Source organism: Chlorocebus sabaeus, chromosome 11 (genome assembly GCF_047675955.1).
Source record: "Chlorocebus sabaeus isolate Y175 chromosome 11, mChlSab1.0.hap1, whole genome shotgun sequence".
Lineage (NCBI taxonomy): Eukaryota > Metazoa > Chordata > Mammalia > Primates > Cercopithecidae > Chlorocebus > Chlorocebus sabaeus.
Genome location: NC_132914.1, coordinates 118,003,033 through 118,019,734, shown reverse-complemented (window position 1 = coordinate 118,019,734; position 16,702 = coordinate 118,003,033). Strand labels below are relative to the sequence as shown.

The following is a 16,702-nucleotide window of genomic DNA, read 5'->3' as shown; positions in this document are numbered from 1 at the left end:
AGCACCCCTGTGAGGTGCGGTGAAACAGAATTCATGATCCAAAACGTAAATTCTTGTATTCATCTGCCTCTAGTAGTTTTAATTGTGTTCAAATTGTTGTACCATCTCAAAGACTGGTGTGGGGGGAAGAGAGAAGAATACAATGTACCTATCATTCCAGCTTCATAATTTGAAAAAATTTGCCTTTTCTTTGGTGTATCCCTCCCATGTTTTATTTTCTTAGAGTATTTTAAAGCAAATCTTAAATCATGTTATTTGACCTGTTAAAAGATAAACTTATGTTTAACTTTTGGAGAGTTTTTTTTTTTGTTGTTTTCTTTTTTTGAGCAGTGTGTCATGAATCAGGCAGCACCAGATCACAAGTGGATCTCAGCTCCATGGAGGGTGCCTGAGGGCAAAACTTTTATAAGGCTTTTGCAGAAGCAAAAGAAAGGCAATACTTGATTGGTTAAAGGAGAAAGTCTCTAGTAGAGATTGGTCGGCAGTTTCTGATTGGTAAAGCCCCTGGTTAGGTTTGGTTGGCAGTTTCTGATGGGATGAGTTGGATTTCAGTTGGCTTCCTTAGGAACCCAAGACACTGGAGCCATTTCAGCCTAATGGACTCCCCAGTTCATTTTTTTTTTTTTTTTAAACATACCCATAAATATTTCAGGAAGTATCTGTAGTAACTAAGGATCCATGCCAGGTGCAGTGGATCTTTAGCCTATAATCCCAGCACTTCGGGAGGTCGAGGCAGGTGGATCACCTGAGGTCAGGAGTTTGAGACCAGTGTGGCCAACATGATGAAACCCTATCTCTACTAAAAATACGAAAAAAATTAGGTGGCGTGGTGGCGGGCGCCTGTAACCTCAGCTTCTCAGGAGGCTGAAACAGGAGAATCGCTTGAACCCAGTAGGTAGAGGTTGCAGTGAGCCGAGATCATGCCGTTGCACTCCAGCCTGGGCAACAAGAGTAAAACTCCATCTCCAAAAAGAAAAGAAAAGAAAACTAAGGAACCAAAAGCATGCCATTATAGACCACAGCAGTGTATCATGAAAGTTTATTATATGTTTATTTTTTACAACGATTAAAGGAAATGTAATGTCCTCCTCTGTATGCATCAGTCTTTCTCTCCTCACTGGGTTCATTTCCAGTCAGCATCAGAAAAGGTTGAGCATCTCTCACCTTAAAAAAAGAAAAATGTTTTAGATCTCCCTTATCTTTATATTTACCCTCCAGCTGCCATTCTTTTCCCTGCACTTTTCAAAATACTGTCTTCATTTCCTTAGCTTTAATTTCTCAGCCAATTTCAGTCTGACTCCATCCTCACCACTTTACCCAGTGGTCTCTCCAGTTGTCTTTCTTGACCTCAGCAGCATTCATGGTTGGCAACGTCTCCCTCCTAATGCAGTGAGTATGAATTGAGTATTTAATGTGTAATATTCTTTATATGAATTCCTCATTTAATCCTTTAACAACTCTTTGAAGTTGTCATTATCCCCATTTTACAGATGAAAGCTGAAGCTTAGAGAGGCTAAGTAACTGGCTTAACTACTAGTAAGTGGTAGAGCAAGGGATTAAATTCAGGCCGCATTCAATTTTGCTGCCTTTCTGAAATAATCTGCTATTCTGGGTTTTCCTTATCTGTCTCTGTTTTATCTTGGTTTTCTTTGCAGTTCCTCCTTCTACCTGATCTTTACATTTGGAGATTTCCCAGGACTTGATCCTGGGTCCTCTTTTCACTGCTGTGAGGCATTCACACGTACCTATGGCTTCAGTTACCATGTGGAAGGTGATGAGCTCTCAGTATATATACATCTTCAGCTCAGAACAGTTTCAGTATCCAGCTGTCTCCTCACTACTTTCAAACCTTAGCTTATAATCTGTTCCTCCGGCCAGGCGCAGTGGCTCACGCCTGTAATCCCAACACTTTGGGAGGCCAAGGTGGGTGGATTGCTTGAAGTCAGGAGTTTGAGACCAGCCTGACCAACATGGTAAAACCCCATCTCTACTAAAAATACAAAAATTGGGAGCCAGTCGTGGTGGTACCTCCTAAATGGTACAAACCCAGCTAAGCAGAAACCTAGGGATCACTGTAATTCTTCCCTCTCTTGGCTCCCATAAACGATCACCGGGTCCTATTTATTGTGTCCTGTATATCTCTAAATCATCTTCCTCCCTAAGGAAAGCTCCCCTGTTCTTGGACTGCATCTACCTAATATACATTATCATAGTACCCTGTACTTCTCTTTCTCTCCTTTGTAACATTCTTCATGATTATATTCATTCAGTTATGTTCATTTTTTTTTATTTCTTTAGAGTGAAATTGTTCATTTCTTTAGAAAAGACATTTAGGCAGAGATCAAGGCGTTCTTATTTATTACTGTATATCCCAGTGGCTAGCAGAGTGCCTGGCACGTAGGCAGTATTAAATGCTTTGCTGAATGGAAATTAAACAACAACAACAAAAATTCCGCAAAGATTTGTTTTAGGAAAATCCCTGACATATAAGAATGGGTAATGTAGAGGGTGAACTCGTGGAGACAGCCTTTAAAACAAGATTTCCAATAGCCAAGCCATAGAAGGGAGCTAACAAATTGGCAGTGGGATTAGGAGAAGTAGGGTAGTTGGGGATGTGGAAGTAAGAGAAAGAAAGGGCTGTCAAGAATGCAACAGATTTTTAACTTTGGCAGCTGAAGGGATGGTGATACCATTCCTTGAGAGGATCAGCTAAGATGGAGAGAATATTTGTGGTGGACTTGTTGACTTTGAAGAACCTCCTGTAGGCCATCTAGATGGAGAAAATCAGTAGGCAGTTAGAAAAATGGAAACGGGGAATTCATGAGATGCAGGCTTTACTTCATCACTGAGTAAAACCAGTAAAATACTATTAGTGATTCAAATGTGATTGGATAAAAGTCTGATCATTGAGACTTTTGCCATTGGCACAGATTTGGTAGATATTTTGATACTTTTAAAATTGGGGGTGGATATTGTAAACATATACAGAGATGGGATTTGTACATTGATGTCATTTTACATGCTGTAAATATTAACTAATAATAGCTGTAAACCTATCCATTTATTCTTCATGTTAAACTAGCAAATCTCATTTTAATTGTGTTATTTTGTTAATGCTAATTTACACCTTTTTTCCTTCTTAAGATAAAAACAAAGCTTAGTGGGGTGTATAGAACTCATTAGACTGTAAGCTCCATTAGGACTCACTGCATGTGATTTAAATTTTTTTCCTCTTATTTCTCTAGGGCCTATTCCCTGGTGGATTCCAGTCAAGTGTCTACATTTCTGATTTCCATTCTTCTTATAGTCTATGGTAGTTTCAGGTAAGATGTTCTCAAATGGGGTTGATTTAAGTTGGAGGTGGAAGAAGGAACCATTGCTCTGGAAGTGCTGGTACCAAAACTTTGTGAAGAAAAACAGGACTTCAGCAGGAACTGACTCAGAATAGAGAGTTCTGCTATTTGTTTTTTAATTGGCTGCTGTTAAACACTTCTTGGTTGTACTTATGAGTTTAGCATGTTGATGCTAACATGTAAAAACTAATTGCTTAAAATGCTGGTTCTGAAATTAATCACCTAATGCACTCTTTATTGAGAAGGTTAAGGAGAGAGTCTTTGACAATGATTCTAGAATCTCAAAGGGAACAAAGAGTTTAAATGGAAGGATAATGAAATATGAAATATGAAAAAAAAATTACTGAATATCCATGTAATAAAATGACAAAGAGAACATTTCATGTTGGTTTTTTTTTTTTCCCTAACCGAAAATCAAAGTATAGTTGCAAACCTGTGGTAGGCTTACGAAGACCAGGGAAACCGAAGTAAAACTATACCCAGGATGCTAATAAAGTTCTTAATCTTTGGCCGGGCACAGTGCCGTATGCCTATATCCAGCACTTTGGGAAGCTGAGACAGGAGGATTGCTTGAGCCCAGGAGTTCAAAACTAGCCTGGGCAACATAGCAAGACCCGTCTCTACAAAAAATATTTTTTGAAGAAATTAATCAGGCATGGTGTTAGTGCCTGTGGTCCCAGCTACTCAGGAGGCTGTGGCAGAAGGAGGAGCACTTCTCCTTCTTCTGGAGATTGAGGATACAATGAGTTATGATCACACTACTGCACTCCAGCCTGGGCAACGGTGCCAGACTATGTCTCAAAAAAAAAAAAAAAAAAATTGTCCTAAAATGCTTGTAAGTAGATTATGTCCTTATGGAAATTTACATCATATTTTTCTTAATCCAAAGGCTTGACATCCAAGGTTGAGCCATACAAAATTGCTGATGGTTGACTATTAATATTTTGGTCCACAGAAACAATTTCATATGGTTCATCTTACAGTTATTAGGGTTGTGTGTTGTAGCATTACCAGGTATTCTCTCTGATAACCTTGGAGATGCTGAGACTAGATCCTGCTGAGGTTCTCATCCCAGCAGGCAGCCATAGGAATAGGAGGGAAAATATAGACACTAGATACACACTCCCCTTTTCCACTATTTTCAGTCGAGAGGAGCTTTAATGGTTGTATAACTCAAATAGGTTAGTGGTTGATGAACCTACCAAAAAGTGCTGCTTGAGGAATTATAAGTTGAGAACTTCAAAGGTAGTAATAGGGATAAGTGAAATACTCAGGCATAAAGATTTTGAACTATGCAGTATTGTGTCTGAATTTTAATAGCTACTTTATAAAATCACAGACTTGCAGTCTTTACCTCAATACTGAGTAAAACAAGTAAAATATTGTGGGTAATTTCAGTATACACCGACCAAAGTTTTAATCACTGAGATGTCTACTGAGAACTCCAGATTCATAACCACTCTCAGGAAGCATTAATCAAACCAGAGGAACTTAGAACCTTATCAATGTGATCTTGATATTTTTCATCTCTACCCTGTGGACAAGTATCTGATTCTTTTCCCTTTGAGTATATAATGCATTAACATTTCAAAAGACTTTGCAATTAAACACAGAAGAAGCCATGTTTAGACTCACAACCCTAATACTACTTTGAGTAGTGCAGACTACCTTCCATTTGGCATATGTTTATATACTGTATACATTTGCATAGTTGAAATCATTTATATTCTGATTATTTGCACCAGACAAATATTTTCTACAAATTATCTTCATACTGTTTTAGTAATTTGGCATTTCTTTGTGTTACTCATCTTATTCCACTCTTGTTGGACAAGTGGGCTCCTACAGTGATGATAGCTTTATGGATTATTTGCTTTTATTGAATTATGTCACCAAGATAAATATCCAGAAGTGGAAATACTTCAACAGAGTATGAAATGCCTCTTACTACATATTATTGTTTTCTGAAGGGCTGTATCATTTTAGGATTGAGCAAGTTTTAAACCAAATTTTATGTAGTAAGTGTATCGTAGAATTATATAGGAAGAAAGGATTTATCTGGTGAACCTCCCTGTTTACAGATGAGGAAACTGGCCAGGCGTGGTCCCTCACACCTGTAATCCAGCACTTTGGGAGGCTGAAGCAGGCAGATGCCCTGAGCCCAGGAGTTCAAGACCAGGCTGGGTAACATGGTGAAACCCCGTCTACTAAATATGCAAAAATTAGCTGGGCGTAGTGGTGCGTGCCTGTCATCCTACTTACCCAGGAGGCTGGGAGGAATGCTTGAGCCCAGGAGGCGGAGGTTGCAGTGAGCGGTGATCGTACCACTGCACTCCAGCCTGGGTAACGGAGTGAGACCCTGGCAACAACAACAACAACAACAACAGAAGAAACTAAGAAACCGAAGCCCAAAGTGAAAATGGTGGTGTAACTTGACAAAGATTACGCAACCAGTTGGTAACAAGTCTGGATTGAAACAGTTTTCAGGACCTCTAACTCAGAACCTTTTATCTTTTATACTTTAATAAGGCATTTCTGCAAAAAGTAAATCATGATGCCTTTAATTATACGTTTAAATTGAACTCACTGAATAAGTTGGTGTTTTATGGAAGAGATTTATGTAATTTTGTCTTTAAATGTTTGATAGGTGAAGCCATCTAAAGCTGGGCTTCTCTTTGTGGGAAGATTTTTTTTGGGTTTTTTTTTTTTTTCCCTGCTGAGTTCACCACCTTTCCCTTTTTCTTTTTCTTTTTCTTTTCTTTTTTTTTCTTTTTTCTTTTTTTTTTTTTTGAGTCGGAGTTTCGCTCTTGTTGCCCAGGCTGGAGTGCAGTAGCGCCATCTCGGCTCAGCGCAACCTCTGCCTCCCAGATTCAAGCGATTCTCCTGCCTCAGCCTCCTGAGTAGTTGGGATTACAGGTATGTGCCACCATGCCCGGCTGATTTTTGTGTGTTTAGTAGAGACGGTGTTTCTCCATGTTGGTCAGGGTGGTTTCGAACTCTTGACCTCATGATCTGCCCGCCTCGGCCTCCCAAAGTGCTGGAATTCCAGGCATGAGCCACCGAGCTTGGCCTCCCTTTTTCTTTTTAATCGGTAAGGGCTATTTTTTATTATGGTAAAGTATATATAACACAAAATGTACCATTTAAACCATTTTTTGGTGTACCCTTCAGTACACAGGTAAGGGCTTTCTGAAACACGTTGTCTTTTTATTATAGCCATTCTAGTGAGGCGTGAAGTGGTATCTCATAGTGGTTTGGGTTGTATTATTTCCCTGATATTAGGGTGTTGAAAAGTTGATGAGCATGTGTTCCTGTGCTTATTAACCATCTGTTTATCTTCTTTGGTGAAATGTCTAGTCAAAAATTCTCTCGGCCAGGCGCGGTGGCTCAAGCCTGTAATCCCAGCACTTTGGGAGGCTGAGATGGGCGGATCACGAGGTCAGGAGATCGAGACCATCCTGGCTAACAAGGTGAAACCCCGTCTCTACTAAAAAATACAAAAAACTAGCCAGGCGAGGTGGTGGGCGCCTGTAGTTCCAGCTACTTGGGAGGCTGAGGCAGGAGAACGGCATAAACCCAGGAGGCGGAGCTTGCAGTGAGCTGAGATCTGGCCACTGCACCCCAGCCTGGGTGACAGAGCCAGACTCCGTCTCAAAAAAAAAAAGAAAAAAAAACTCTTTCTCAATCATATGATTTGCAACTTTTAAATTTTTCCTATTCTCTGGCTTGCCTTCTCATTTTCTTCATAGTGTCCGTTGGAATATAAACATTTTAATTTTGTTAAAGCCAGTTTACCAATTTCACATTTTATGGATCATCCTTTTGGTGATGTGCCAAAAGCATGATTCATAAAATGTGAAACTGGTAAATTGGCACATGGGTACAAGGATTTTCTCCTACGTTTTCCTTTTTTTTTCTTTTTTCTTCCTTTTTTTTTTTTTTTTTTTTTTTTTTTAAAGATGGTGTGATCTCGGCTTACTGCAAGCTCCACCTTCCAGGTTCACGCCATTCTCCTGCCTCAGCCTCCCAAGTAGCTGGAACTGCAGGCACCTGCCACCATGCCCGGCTAATTTTTTGTAATTTTTAGTAGACACGGGTTTTCACCCTGTTAGCCAGGATGGTCTTGATCTCCTGACCTCGTGGTCCACCCACCTTGGCCTCCCAAAATGCTGGGATTGCAGGCGTGAGCCACTGCGCCCAGCTCTCCTCCGTTTTCTTTAAGAAGTTTTGGCCGGGCTCGGTGGCTCAAGCCTGTAATCCCAGCACTTTGGGAGGCCGAGACGGGCGGATCACGAGGTCAGGAGATCGAGACCATCCTGGCTAACACGGTGAAACCCCGTCTCTACTAAAAAATACAAAAAAACTAGCCGGGCGAGGTGGCGGCGCCTGTAGTCCCAGCTACTTGGGAGGCTGAGGCAGAAGAATGGCATAAACCCGGGAGGCGGAGCTTGCAGTGAGCTGAGATCCGGCCACTGCACTCCAGCCTGGACAACAGAGCCAGACTCTGTCTCAAAAAAAAAAAAAAAAAAAAAAAAAAGAAGTTTTATAGTTTTGCTTCTTACATTTATGATTCATTTTGAGTTAAGTTTTGTGTATGACATGAGGTACAAATTTAATTTCATCTTTATAAATGTGGTTATCCAGTTGTCCCAGTACCATTTGTTGAAAAGACTATACTTACCCATTGAATTACCTTGGCACCATTGTCAGAAATGCGTTGTTGACATGGTGGCATGCACCTGTAACCCCAGCGACTCGGGTGCTCAGGTGGGAGGATCACCTGAGTCCCAGGTGTTTGGGGTTACAGTGAACTCTGATCGCACCACTGCACTCAAGCCAGGGTAACATAGCAAGACTCTGTCTCTTTAAAAAAAAAAAAAAAAATCGACCATAAAAGTAAAGATAGTTACTAGGTCTGGTCTGTATGTCTCTTCTTATGCCAGTGCCAATGTCTTGATTGTTGTTGCCTTTAAAGTAAGTGTTGTTCTTTTACAAATTTGTCTGGCTACTCCGGATCCTTTACATTTCCATATAAATTTTAGGTTCAGCTGGTCAGTTTCTACCCCCCTGCCCCCCCCAAAAAAAAAAGCCTGCAGGGATTTTAGTAGGCATTGTGAATCTGTAGATCAGTTTGAGGAAAATTGCTATCTTAATGATGATCACTTCCTATCCGTGGATGTGGAATGTGTCTCCGTTTATTTAGATGTTCTTTAATTTAGATACTTTAGATATTCTTTGATTTCTATTAATAGTGTTTTGTAATTTTCAGTGTGCAAGGCTTCCACTATTTTGTTAAATTTATTCGTAAGTATTTTTTTACTTTTTGATGTTATTTTTGATGAATTTTTTTCTTCATTTTGGATTGTTCATTGCTAAGTATATAGAACTACAACTGATGTGTATTCACCTCAAATACTGTAGCTTTGCTGAACTCATTAGTGCTGGTAGTTTTTTGTCTATGATTCCTTAGGATTTTCTGCACATAGGATGATGTGGTCTGCAAATAAAGACAGTTTTGCTACTTGTTTCAATTCTGAAAGACTTTGTCTTTTTACCTTTTTCTCCCTTCTTGTACATTGTTGAATAGAAGAGTCAAAGGCACACATCCATCCTTGCCCTGTTCCTAATCTTCAGGGAAAGCATTTCCCATTAAGTATGTAGTTAGTTGTACATTTTTCATAAATGCCCTTTATCAGGTTGAGGAAATTTCTTTTATTTCTAGTTTGTGGAGAGTTTTATTATGAATGGGTATTGGATTTTATCATGTGTTTTTATGCCTCTGTTGAGATGATCCTGTGGTTTTTGTCCATTCTGTTAATATATTATGTTTTAACAGCTTTATTGAGATATAAATACCATAAAGTTTGGTCACTTAAAGTATACAATTAAGTGGGTTTTAGTATATTTACAAAATTGTGCAGCCATCACTGTAATCTAATTTTAGCACATTATCCCAAAAGAAAATTTGTACCAGTTAGCAGTCATTCCCATTCCTCTTTCCCTACCCACCAGCCCTAGGCAACCATGAATCTAGCTTTTATCTCTATAGATTTGCCTATTCTGGACCTCTCATGTAAGTGGATTCATACAGTATGTGACCTTTTGTTACTAGCTTCTTTCACTTAGCATAGTGTTTTTGAAGTTCATCCATGTTGTGGCATGTTATCAGTATTTCATTCCTTTTTATTGCTGAATAATATTCTCTTTTGTTTTTGCATTCATTGGTTGATGGACATTTGGGTTGTTGCCCTTTTTTGGCTTTTATGAGTAATGTTACTGTGAACATTTGTGTACAAGTTTGTGTGGACATAACATATTTATTGCCCTCAAGCAGATACCTAGTAGCGGAATTGCTGAGTCTAATGGTAATTCTTAGTCTTAACACTTTTAAGAAATGCTTCTGTTTTCCGAGGCAGCTATGCTGTTTTACATTCCCACTAGCAATGTATGAAGGTTCCAATTTCTCCACTTCTTCACCAACACTTGTTATTGTCTGTCTTTATGATTATAGCTATTCTGCTGTTCTGGTGGGTATGAAGTGGTATCTCTCTATAATTTTGGTTTGCATTTTCTTAATGCATACTGATGTTGAGCATCTTTTCATGTGCCCATTTACCATCTATGTCTCTTCTTTGGTGTCTTTTCAACTCTTTTGCCCATTTTTAAATTGGATTTTCTTCTTGTTGTTGAATGTTGAGAGTTCTTTCTTTATTGTGAAAATTGGTTTTTTATAAGTGCCTCTGGGTTTGTCTTTTCGCTTTCTGTATGTTTATAATTGTTATCTATTTCTTGAGGTACTGACTTTTATAAAATATTCCTCTTTAGTAACAGTTTCTGTCTTAACATTGTTCAAAAGAGGCTATTTAGATTTTCTTGCATTAGTTTTGGTCATTTGTTTTATAACTCTAGCGTAACTATTTCCTTTTTTATAAAGGCAAGCACCTACCAATGCTTTCTTAGGTAGTGAGAGCAGTTCATTTACTTATACCCAAACCTACTCTAGGAAGACAACATCAGGTTAATAAGCCTGCAGAGATACTGAGTTCTTTACTTATACCCAAGCCTGCTCTAGGAAGACAACATCAGGTTAATAACCCTGCAGGGATACTGACTGAGTTCTTTACTAAGAACTATACTTGATAGGATTGTGATGCCTTTCATTCTAAGTGCATATAATTGTAGTTAGACCTGGTTCACTAGAACAAGTGTCACTGTGGTTCGCAAGTGTCATGATGTTCTAGTTGTGTGTAATGTGTTTATCTTTTGAGCTACCCTTTTTGTCATTCCATCATACACAGAAGCCTGAACTTTTTAGATGATGTAGGGAATGATTTTGTCCATTGCAGCATATGTAGACAAGTATTTTTTATATATTTAAGAATTTCATCAATTCACTATTAAATGTTCAATTTATAAAACCACTATTAAGTTTTCTAGGAACACATATTTAACTTAACCTAAGTTTAACCATGTAGTGTTTACCTTGAATCAGTGAGTCCCCTCTTCATTGTACTCACTTCCAATAGTAGGATTATCAAAAAACACATTCTTTTCAAATTTTTTTATAAATGAAATTTTTCTTTCTTATTTTCACTCCATTCTGGAGCTGAGAAAAAAATATTCTTAAAATATGAAGGGTAAAAATTTCCATTTGCTTTTCTCCTGCAGTATTCATAGTGTCCTCAGGTATCGGAATGCAAATGGATGAACAAGTATAGCTTTCAATAAACTGATATGCTCCCACCTCCATTTTGCTTCCTACAGTTGTTTATTTGTGCTCTGCACTGCCCTATTCCAGAGCAGTACTAACTTTTGCAAGTTACTTCAAGGGAAATTAAAATGGGGCCAAAGAAAAGTAAAAGTATGAGTGGAGACAAAATAGAGCCAAAAAAGAAATGTAAAAATGCATGCCATAATGCCAGCACCCTTGTTACTAGTGGTTCACAAAGACCACCATAAGGTTTGTAGCAGCCAGCTTTAAAAAGAAAGAATGTAAAACTCTCTCAGCTTCCTTCAATCAGAAGACCCCAGTTGTTCAGGTGAATTACAACTGTTCTTGGCCTTAAGATCAGACAGACTTTTATCCTAAAGACCTTCGTAAAGAGGATATAACGTTAAGTTTCATTCATTTCACAGTAGGCATTCAAATAAATGTTGAATGATTTATAGTACCTTCAATATAAATTGGTGGTATTGCATGAAAATGTGTTTTAGCAAAAGCAGTTTTGCCAAAATTGAAGGTGCACAGTGGGCAACAGGATGTTATGGTTTAGATAACCAGCTTATTGCTAAGTGTGATCTAAGGTTATATTTTGGGATATCTGGAGAAGTGAATGGGCTGTTAATTCTTAAACTGATTATTCTTGAATGTTGATCTGTTAATAAATATTGGTAGCAGACCAGGCACAGTGGCTCACGCCTGTAATCCCAGCACTTTTGGAGGCCAAGGTGGGAGGATCATGTGAGATCTGGAGTTCAAGACCAGCCTGGCCAACATGGTGAAACTCTATCTGTACCCAAAATACAAAAATTAGCCAGGCGTGGTGGCACATGCCTGTAATCCCAGCTACTCAGGAGGCTGAGGCAGGAGAATCACTTGAACTGGGAGGCAAAGGTTGCAGTGAGCTGAGATTGCGCCACTGCACTCCAATCTGGGCCACAAACTGAGTGAGACTGCATCTCAAAAAAAAAAAAAAAAATATATATATATATATATATGTATATATATACACACACACATACACACACACACACACACACACACACACGCAGCAGCCCAGAAATGTACCCTGTTGCCAGCTAAATACAGACCTAGTTGTCTTAACAGCACTCGTGGTGCATTTGTATTTTTATCAGAACCAAGGAACCTAACAATACCTAAATAGAAGTCCCTGTTTCCCCTTGTCCTGAGGCAGGCGGTATAAGTTCCCAAGGGCAGGCCTAGAATCTTCCTCAGAAAATCCTTTTTAATCCACTCTAGGACATAAAGAAATGAGTAGCTGATTTCCTAAAGTTCTGTTCTTTGCAACTGAATTCTACCCTGAAACAAATTTACGTTAAATATAACCAGATCTCTACCTCAGCCACACTAAAACCTTATTAAGGCACTCACAGAATATTAACCTACTTCTTGATAAAGTGTCTGTAATAAACTTCATGTGAAATGTACATCAAAGTGACCAAAACACCAAACTGGAATTTATACTTACACCCAATTGAAAGTTGAAGAATGTTGATGAGTTGTCATTCTGTCTGACACTAATTAGCTGACAGGGTCAGTGGCCATCTGGACCTTACCCAGTTCAAGGCTAAACCGTATCATTCACCTGTAAAGGCTCCTGGTCTTAATATTTCTCTGTAGTAAGATGGCATATGTGCAGCTCATCTAAAAATGATACCAGATCAAGTTTACTTGGGGAGAAATAGGTTTTTTAGTTTGTTTTTATGGAAAAAGCAGTATGTACTGATGTGGAAAGATGTAGCGCATCAAGCAGTGAGCCCATTAGTTGTGTAACAGGGCCAAGGGAAAACTTCCTGTGTGCCCTCTGAATCCTTGCTGAAAAATCAACTGACAAATAGCAGATTAATAGAAGAGGCACACAGATTTGTTAATGTGCACAAAAGTCTTACAAAATATAAGATCTCAAAACAAAAAAAATGGCCAGATGGCTGATGCTTTTATACCACCTTGAGGTTACAGAAAGAATGAGGGCTTGGAGTGTGGCAAGACAGATTATGGTGGTAAATAAGGTTATGGTGGTGAGACAGGTTATGGGAGAGAGAAGAGGAGGCCCAGCTAGCACAGGTGGTCCTGTCATGTAGATGAAACCTCACAGGTCACAGCCCTGAGAGAGAATAGATGGAATATGTTTCTTTCTGACCTTCTAAGGTGTCAGACTCTCAATTAATCTTTCCTATGTCTGGACAAGGTAGGGCCTCAGATAAATGCCTCAGCCGCATCAGTGTATGTTTTCTCTACAGATGCAAATCTGCCCCACACAGCTTCTCTCAGCTATTCTTGTATTTCCAGCCCTTGTGAAAGCCATCTGAAATATGTCAAAGTAGTATATTTTTGGGTGAAATATTTTTGTTTCCTTCATAATTTTGCCAGGGCAGCAGGCATAAGTTGGGATTTGTGGTCACCCCACTCATGGAGTTTTTCTATGAATCAAAAGAAACCTTGCCTGTAAAGCACCTAACATAGTGCCTGATGGTATGAGCTCAATCAAGCTCAACTATTATCACTTTAACCCTCTGGACTGTCAGCTGCTGAGTCCGAGACTGTCTCTTCCTCCCCAGATTCTTAGTCTGTCTTTCTTAGTGTAGGTTCTATGTAAGTATCAATAATTGGACATTTGTTTACCTCCTACACCTTGATCCATAACTACTTCCTGTTGAGTCATAGTTGATGAAAAGACAAAAAAAAAAGCCTATAATATGCTATAATTTAGATGGACTTTTTTTCTGTGATGGTAAATGGTTGTCTCTGATGAAAAAGCCATAGCTCAAGTCCTGCTGATCATTTAATCATTGATTTCTTTTTTTTGTTTTGTTTTTTGTTTTTTGTTTTGAGACCAAGTTTCATTCTTTTGCCCAGGCTGGAATGAAGAGGTGTGATCTCAGCTTACTGCAACCTCCACCTCCCAGGTTCAAGCAGTTCTCTTGCCTCAGCCTCCTGAGTAGCTGGGATTACAGGTGTGCGCCACCAGGCCCAGCTAACTTTTGTATTTTTAGTAGAGACAGGGTTTCGCCATGTTGGCCAGGCTGGTCTCGAACTTCTGACCTCAGGTGATCCACCAACCTCAGCCTTCTAAAGTGCTAGGATTACAGGCATGAGCCACCGCACCTGACGTAAACATTGATTTCAGTACCTAGACTTGCAAATATCCAGGATACAATTTGGATGGAGTGTATATTTATAACATTATATTAACATCATATTATATGTTACTGTATAGCAATAACAAGATTGTGAAGGCAGGTCAGGATGGAAGAGAATGAAGAGTAGTCTTCTATGAAGATATAACAAACTGTTCTAGGTCCAGCCTAGCAATCTGATGTCTGTGCACTTATTAAATTACCAAATAAGCTAAGTTAAAGGTCTGTAATTGAAAATAGTCCTGGATAGCTCTGGAAGCAGAGTCCTCTGCAAAGACTTTATTTAAATAGCTTAAGTTTGCTGTCAGCTGTGCAGTGTGAGTAACATTACCAGATCCCAGTCATAGTGGCATGGGATCTGCTGAGCCCAGGCCCTTTAATCTTGTTTTATAAAACTGAAAGATATGAATCTTCCCAGCTTGAGCTAATAGGTAAGGCCCTACTAATTCATCTAGCCCCATTTCTGTTTTGTGCAGTGGTGACCCATGGTCTGCTTCTAACAACCAAACAAGGCTTGATTTTAGCTAAGCTTATTTGAGGCAGCAAGAAATTCAAGGTTTTCTGATTACACAGAGAACTAAGAAGAATGCTTGCTCTCCCTACCACTCCTCCACCCTCCCCCACCATCTGATAGTACCTCATTCCTGCCTAAGGCTTTGCTACCCCTGCTACAGTTCTTGTCAGTTAGATGCTAAAAAAATGGACCAGCTAAAACTGGTTTGAAGTTGACCACTACTTTCTACTACAGAAGGTCCCCAGCTTACCAATGGTTTGACTTAATGATGGTTTGACTTAAGATTTTTCCGCGTTATGATGGTACAAAGGCGATATGATTTCAGTAGAAACCGTACTTCAAGTACACATACAACCATTCTGTTTTTCACTCTCAGTGTATTCAGTAAGTAACTGGAAATATTCAGCACTATATTACAAAACAGGCCTTTGTGTTAGATGATTTTGCCCAACTGTACGCTAATGTATGTGTTCTGAGCACGTTTAAGGTAGGCTGGGCTGAACTATGATGTTCAGTAGGTTAGATGTATGAATATTAAATGCATTTTGAACTCGAGATTTTCAGCTTGCCTGGGTTCATTGGGATATAACCCCATCGTAAGTCAGGGAGCAGCTGTATTTGAAAAAACGGGGAAATCTTGCCTTAAAACATCCAGGATGGAGTTATAAATAGTTCTCAATTAATAACAAATTGAAATAGAGTTATATAACCCTTCATCCTGTCCTGCAGGGGGGTTCTCAGCACCTATTCTCACTCATCCAGTCTCATGGGAGAGGCTCTGTAGCAGCTGTGCCTAGGGTTAAACCAAAGAGATGACTGGCAACCTTCCAATCCAGAATAGTGATATAATGCCAACAGAAAAAGTAAGAGAAGCTGGCAGTCTGTATAGCCCCAAGAGTAGAGATGTAGATAAAAATTCCTGCAAATTTAACCTGCTGTCACCAGATTCTGTGAAACAGAACATAACAAGTATAGTTATTGTTACTCCATTCATAAGTGAATTTGAAAAACTCAGTTTAAATTAATACATTCTTTCCAAAGCATGCCCACAGGGAAGGAGCAGTCTTCACGTTCCATTGACTGCAGAGACTGCAGAGACGTTCCCATTAAATCCTAGAGTTTAGGTCCCTGCACATTGTTAGCTCTGCTGTGTGAAAACATGAATTAAAGCTTAAAAGATCATGGACGTGAAACCATGTACTAGAAACTACCACAGGTGCCTTGGCAGGGGAAATATATGCAAAATATTACATCTAGTTTGTTGTGGAACTAATTAAAATTAATAGGAAAAAGTTTTTCAGGAGCCAGTTGCCATAGCTATTCCTCTAAGGGTGACTGAGGTATGAGCAGTAAGTGTATGTTTTAATCTCTGCTAATGTGTCTTCCTCTGATGACTGGAGAAATATAATGTCTCAAATACTATATATGAATCATCTAAAATCCAAGGCTTTTTAAAAATAAAAAAACCCAAAGGAAAGCCAACATGTCAGACCCCTGACCATATTTCAGAAGGAGTCTTAACCATGTTTCAGGGAGTCCACCACATCTAAAAGTCATCGTGTTTTGGTCCTGCTTGGGGAACTGTCACCCACTGGGGCTGCCCTCCAGTGGAACAGTTTGTTAAACAGTTCTTTGGCCAAATTTATATGAGAACAGGGTGACATGTAACTAACCAGTCCCTACTCCATAGATTATCCTACCCAGACCTCCCATTTTAATTGAGGCTTCCTCAGTACCAGTAACAGATAAGGGAGTTTTAGACAGTGCCTGAAAGTACAGGAAACAAGAGTGGCAGCTAGAGTCAGGCTGTTAGTAGAGGGGCAAGTCTTTCGAATCCAGCAAGAAGTTTTGAGTCATAGATGTGGGAAACTACGAAGTTAAGAGCATGATCAGTGTGACCTGAGCCCAATCGTTCGGTTAAGTTTCTTCCAGGAAGAATTATGACCTACCTCTTCAT

At 39.3% G+C, this 16,702-nt stretch overlaps 1 protein-coding gene across 1 annotated transcript in view; it reads left to right on the top strand.

The window, feature by feature from the left end:
* The window catches only part of SPPL3 (signal peptide peptidase like 3), a 143,539-nt gene that overhangs the window by 92,757 nt on the left and 34,080 nt on the right, over positions 1–16,702 (top strand). The window contains exon 2 of the mRNA XM_008004970.3: positions 3,246–3,323. Within this exon, the coding sequence (XP_008003161.3) occupies positions 3,246–3,323 (78 nt within the window). The remainder of the gene's footprint in view (positions 1–3,245; positions 3,324–16,702) is intronic.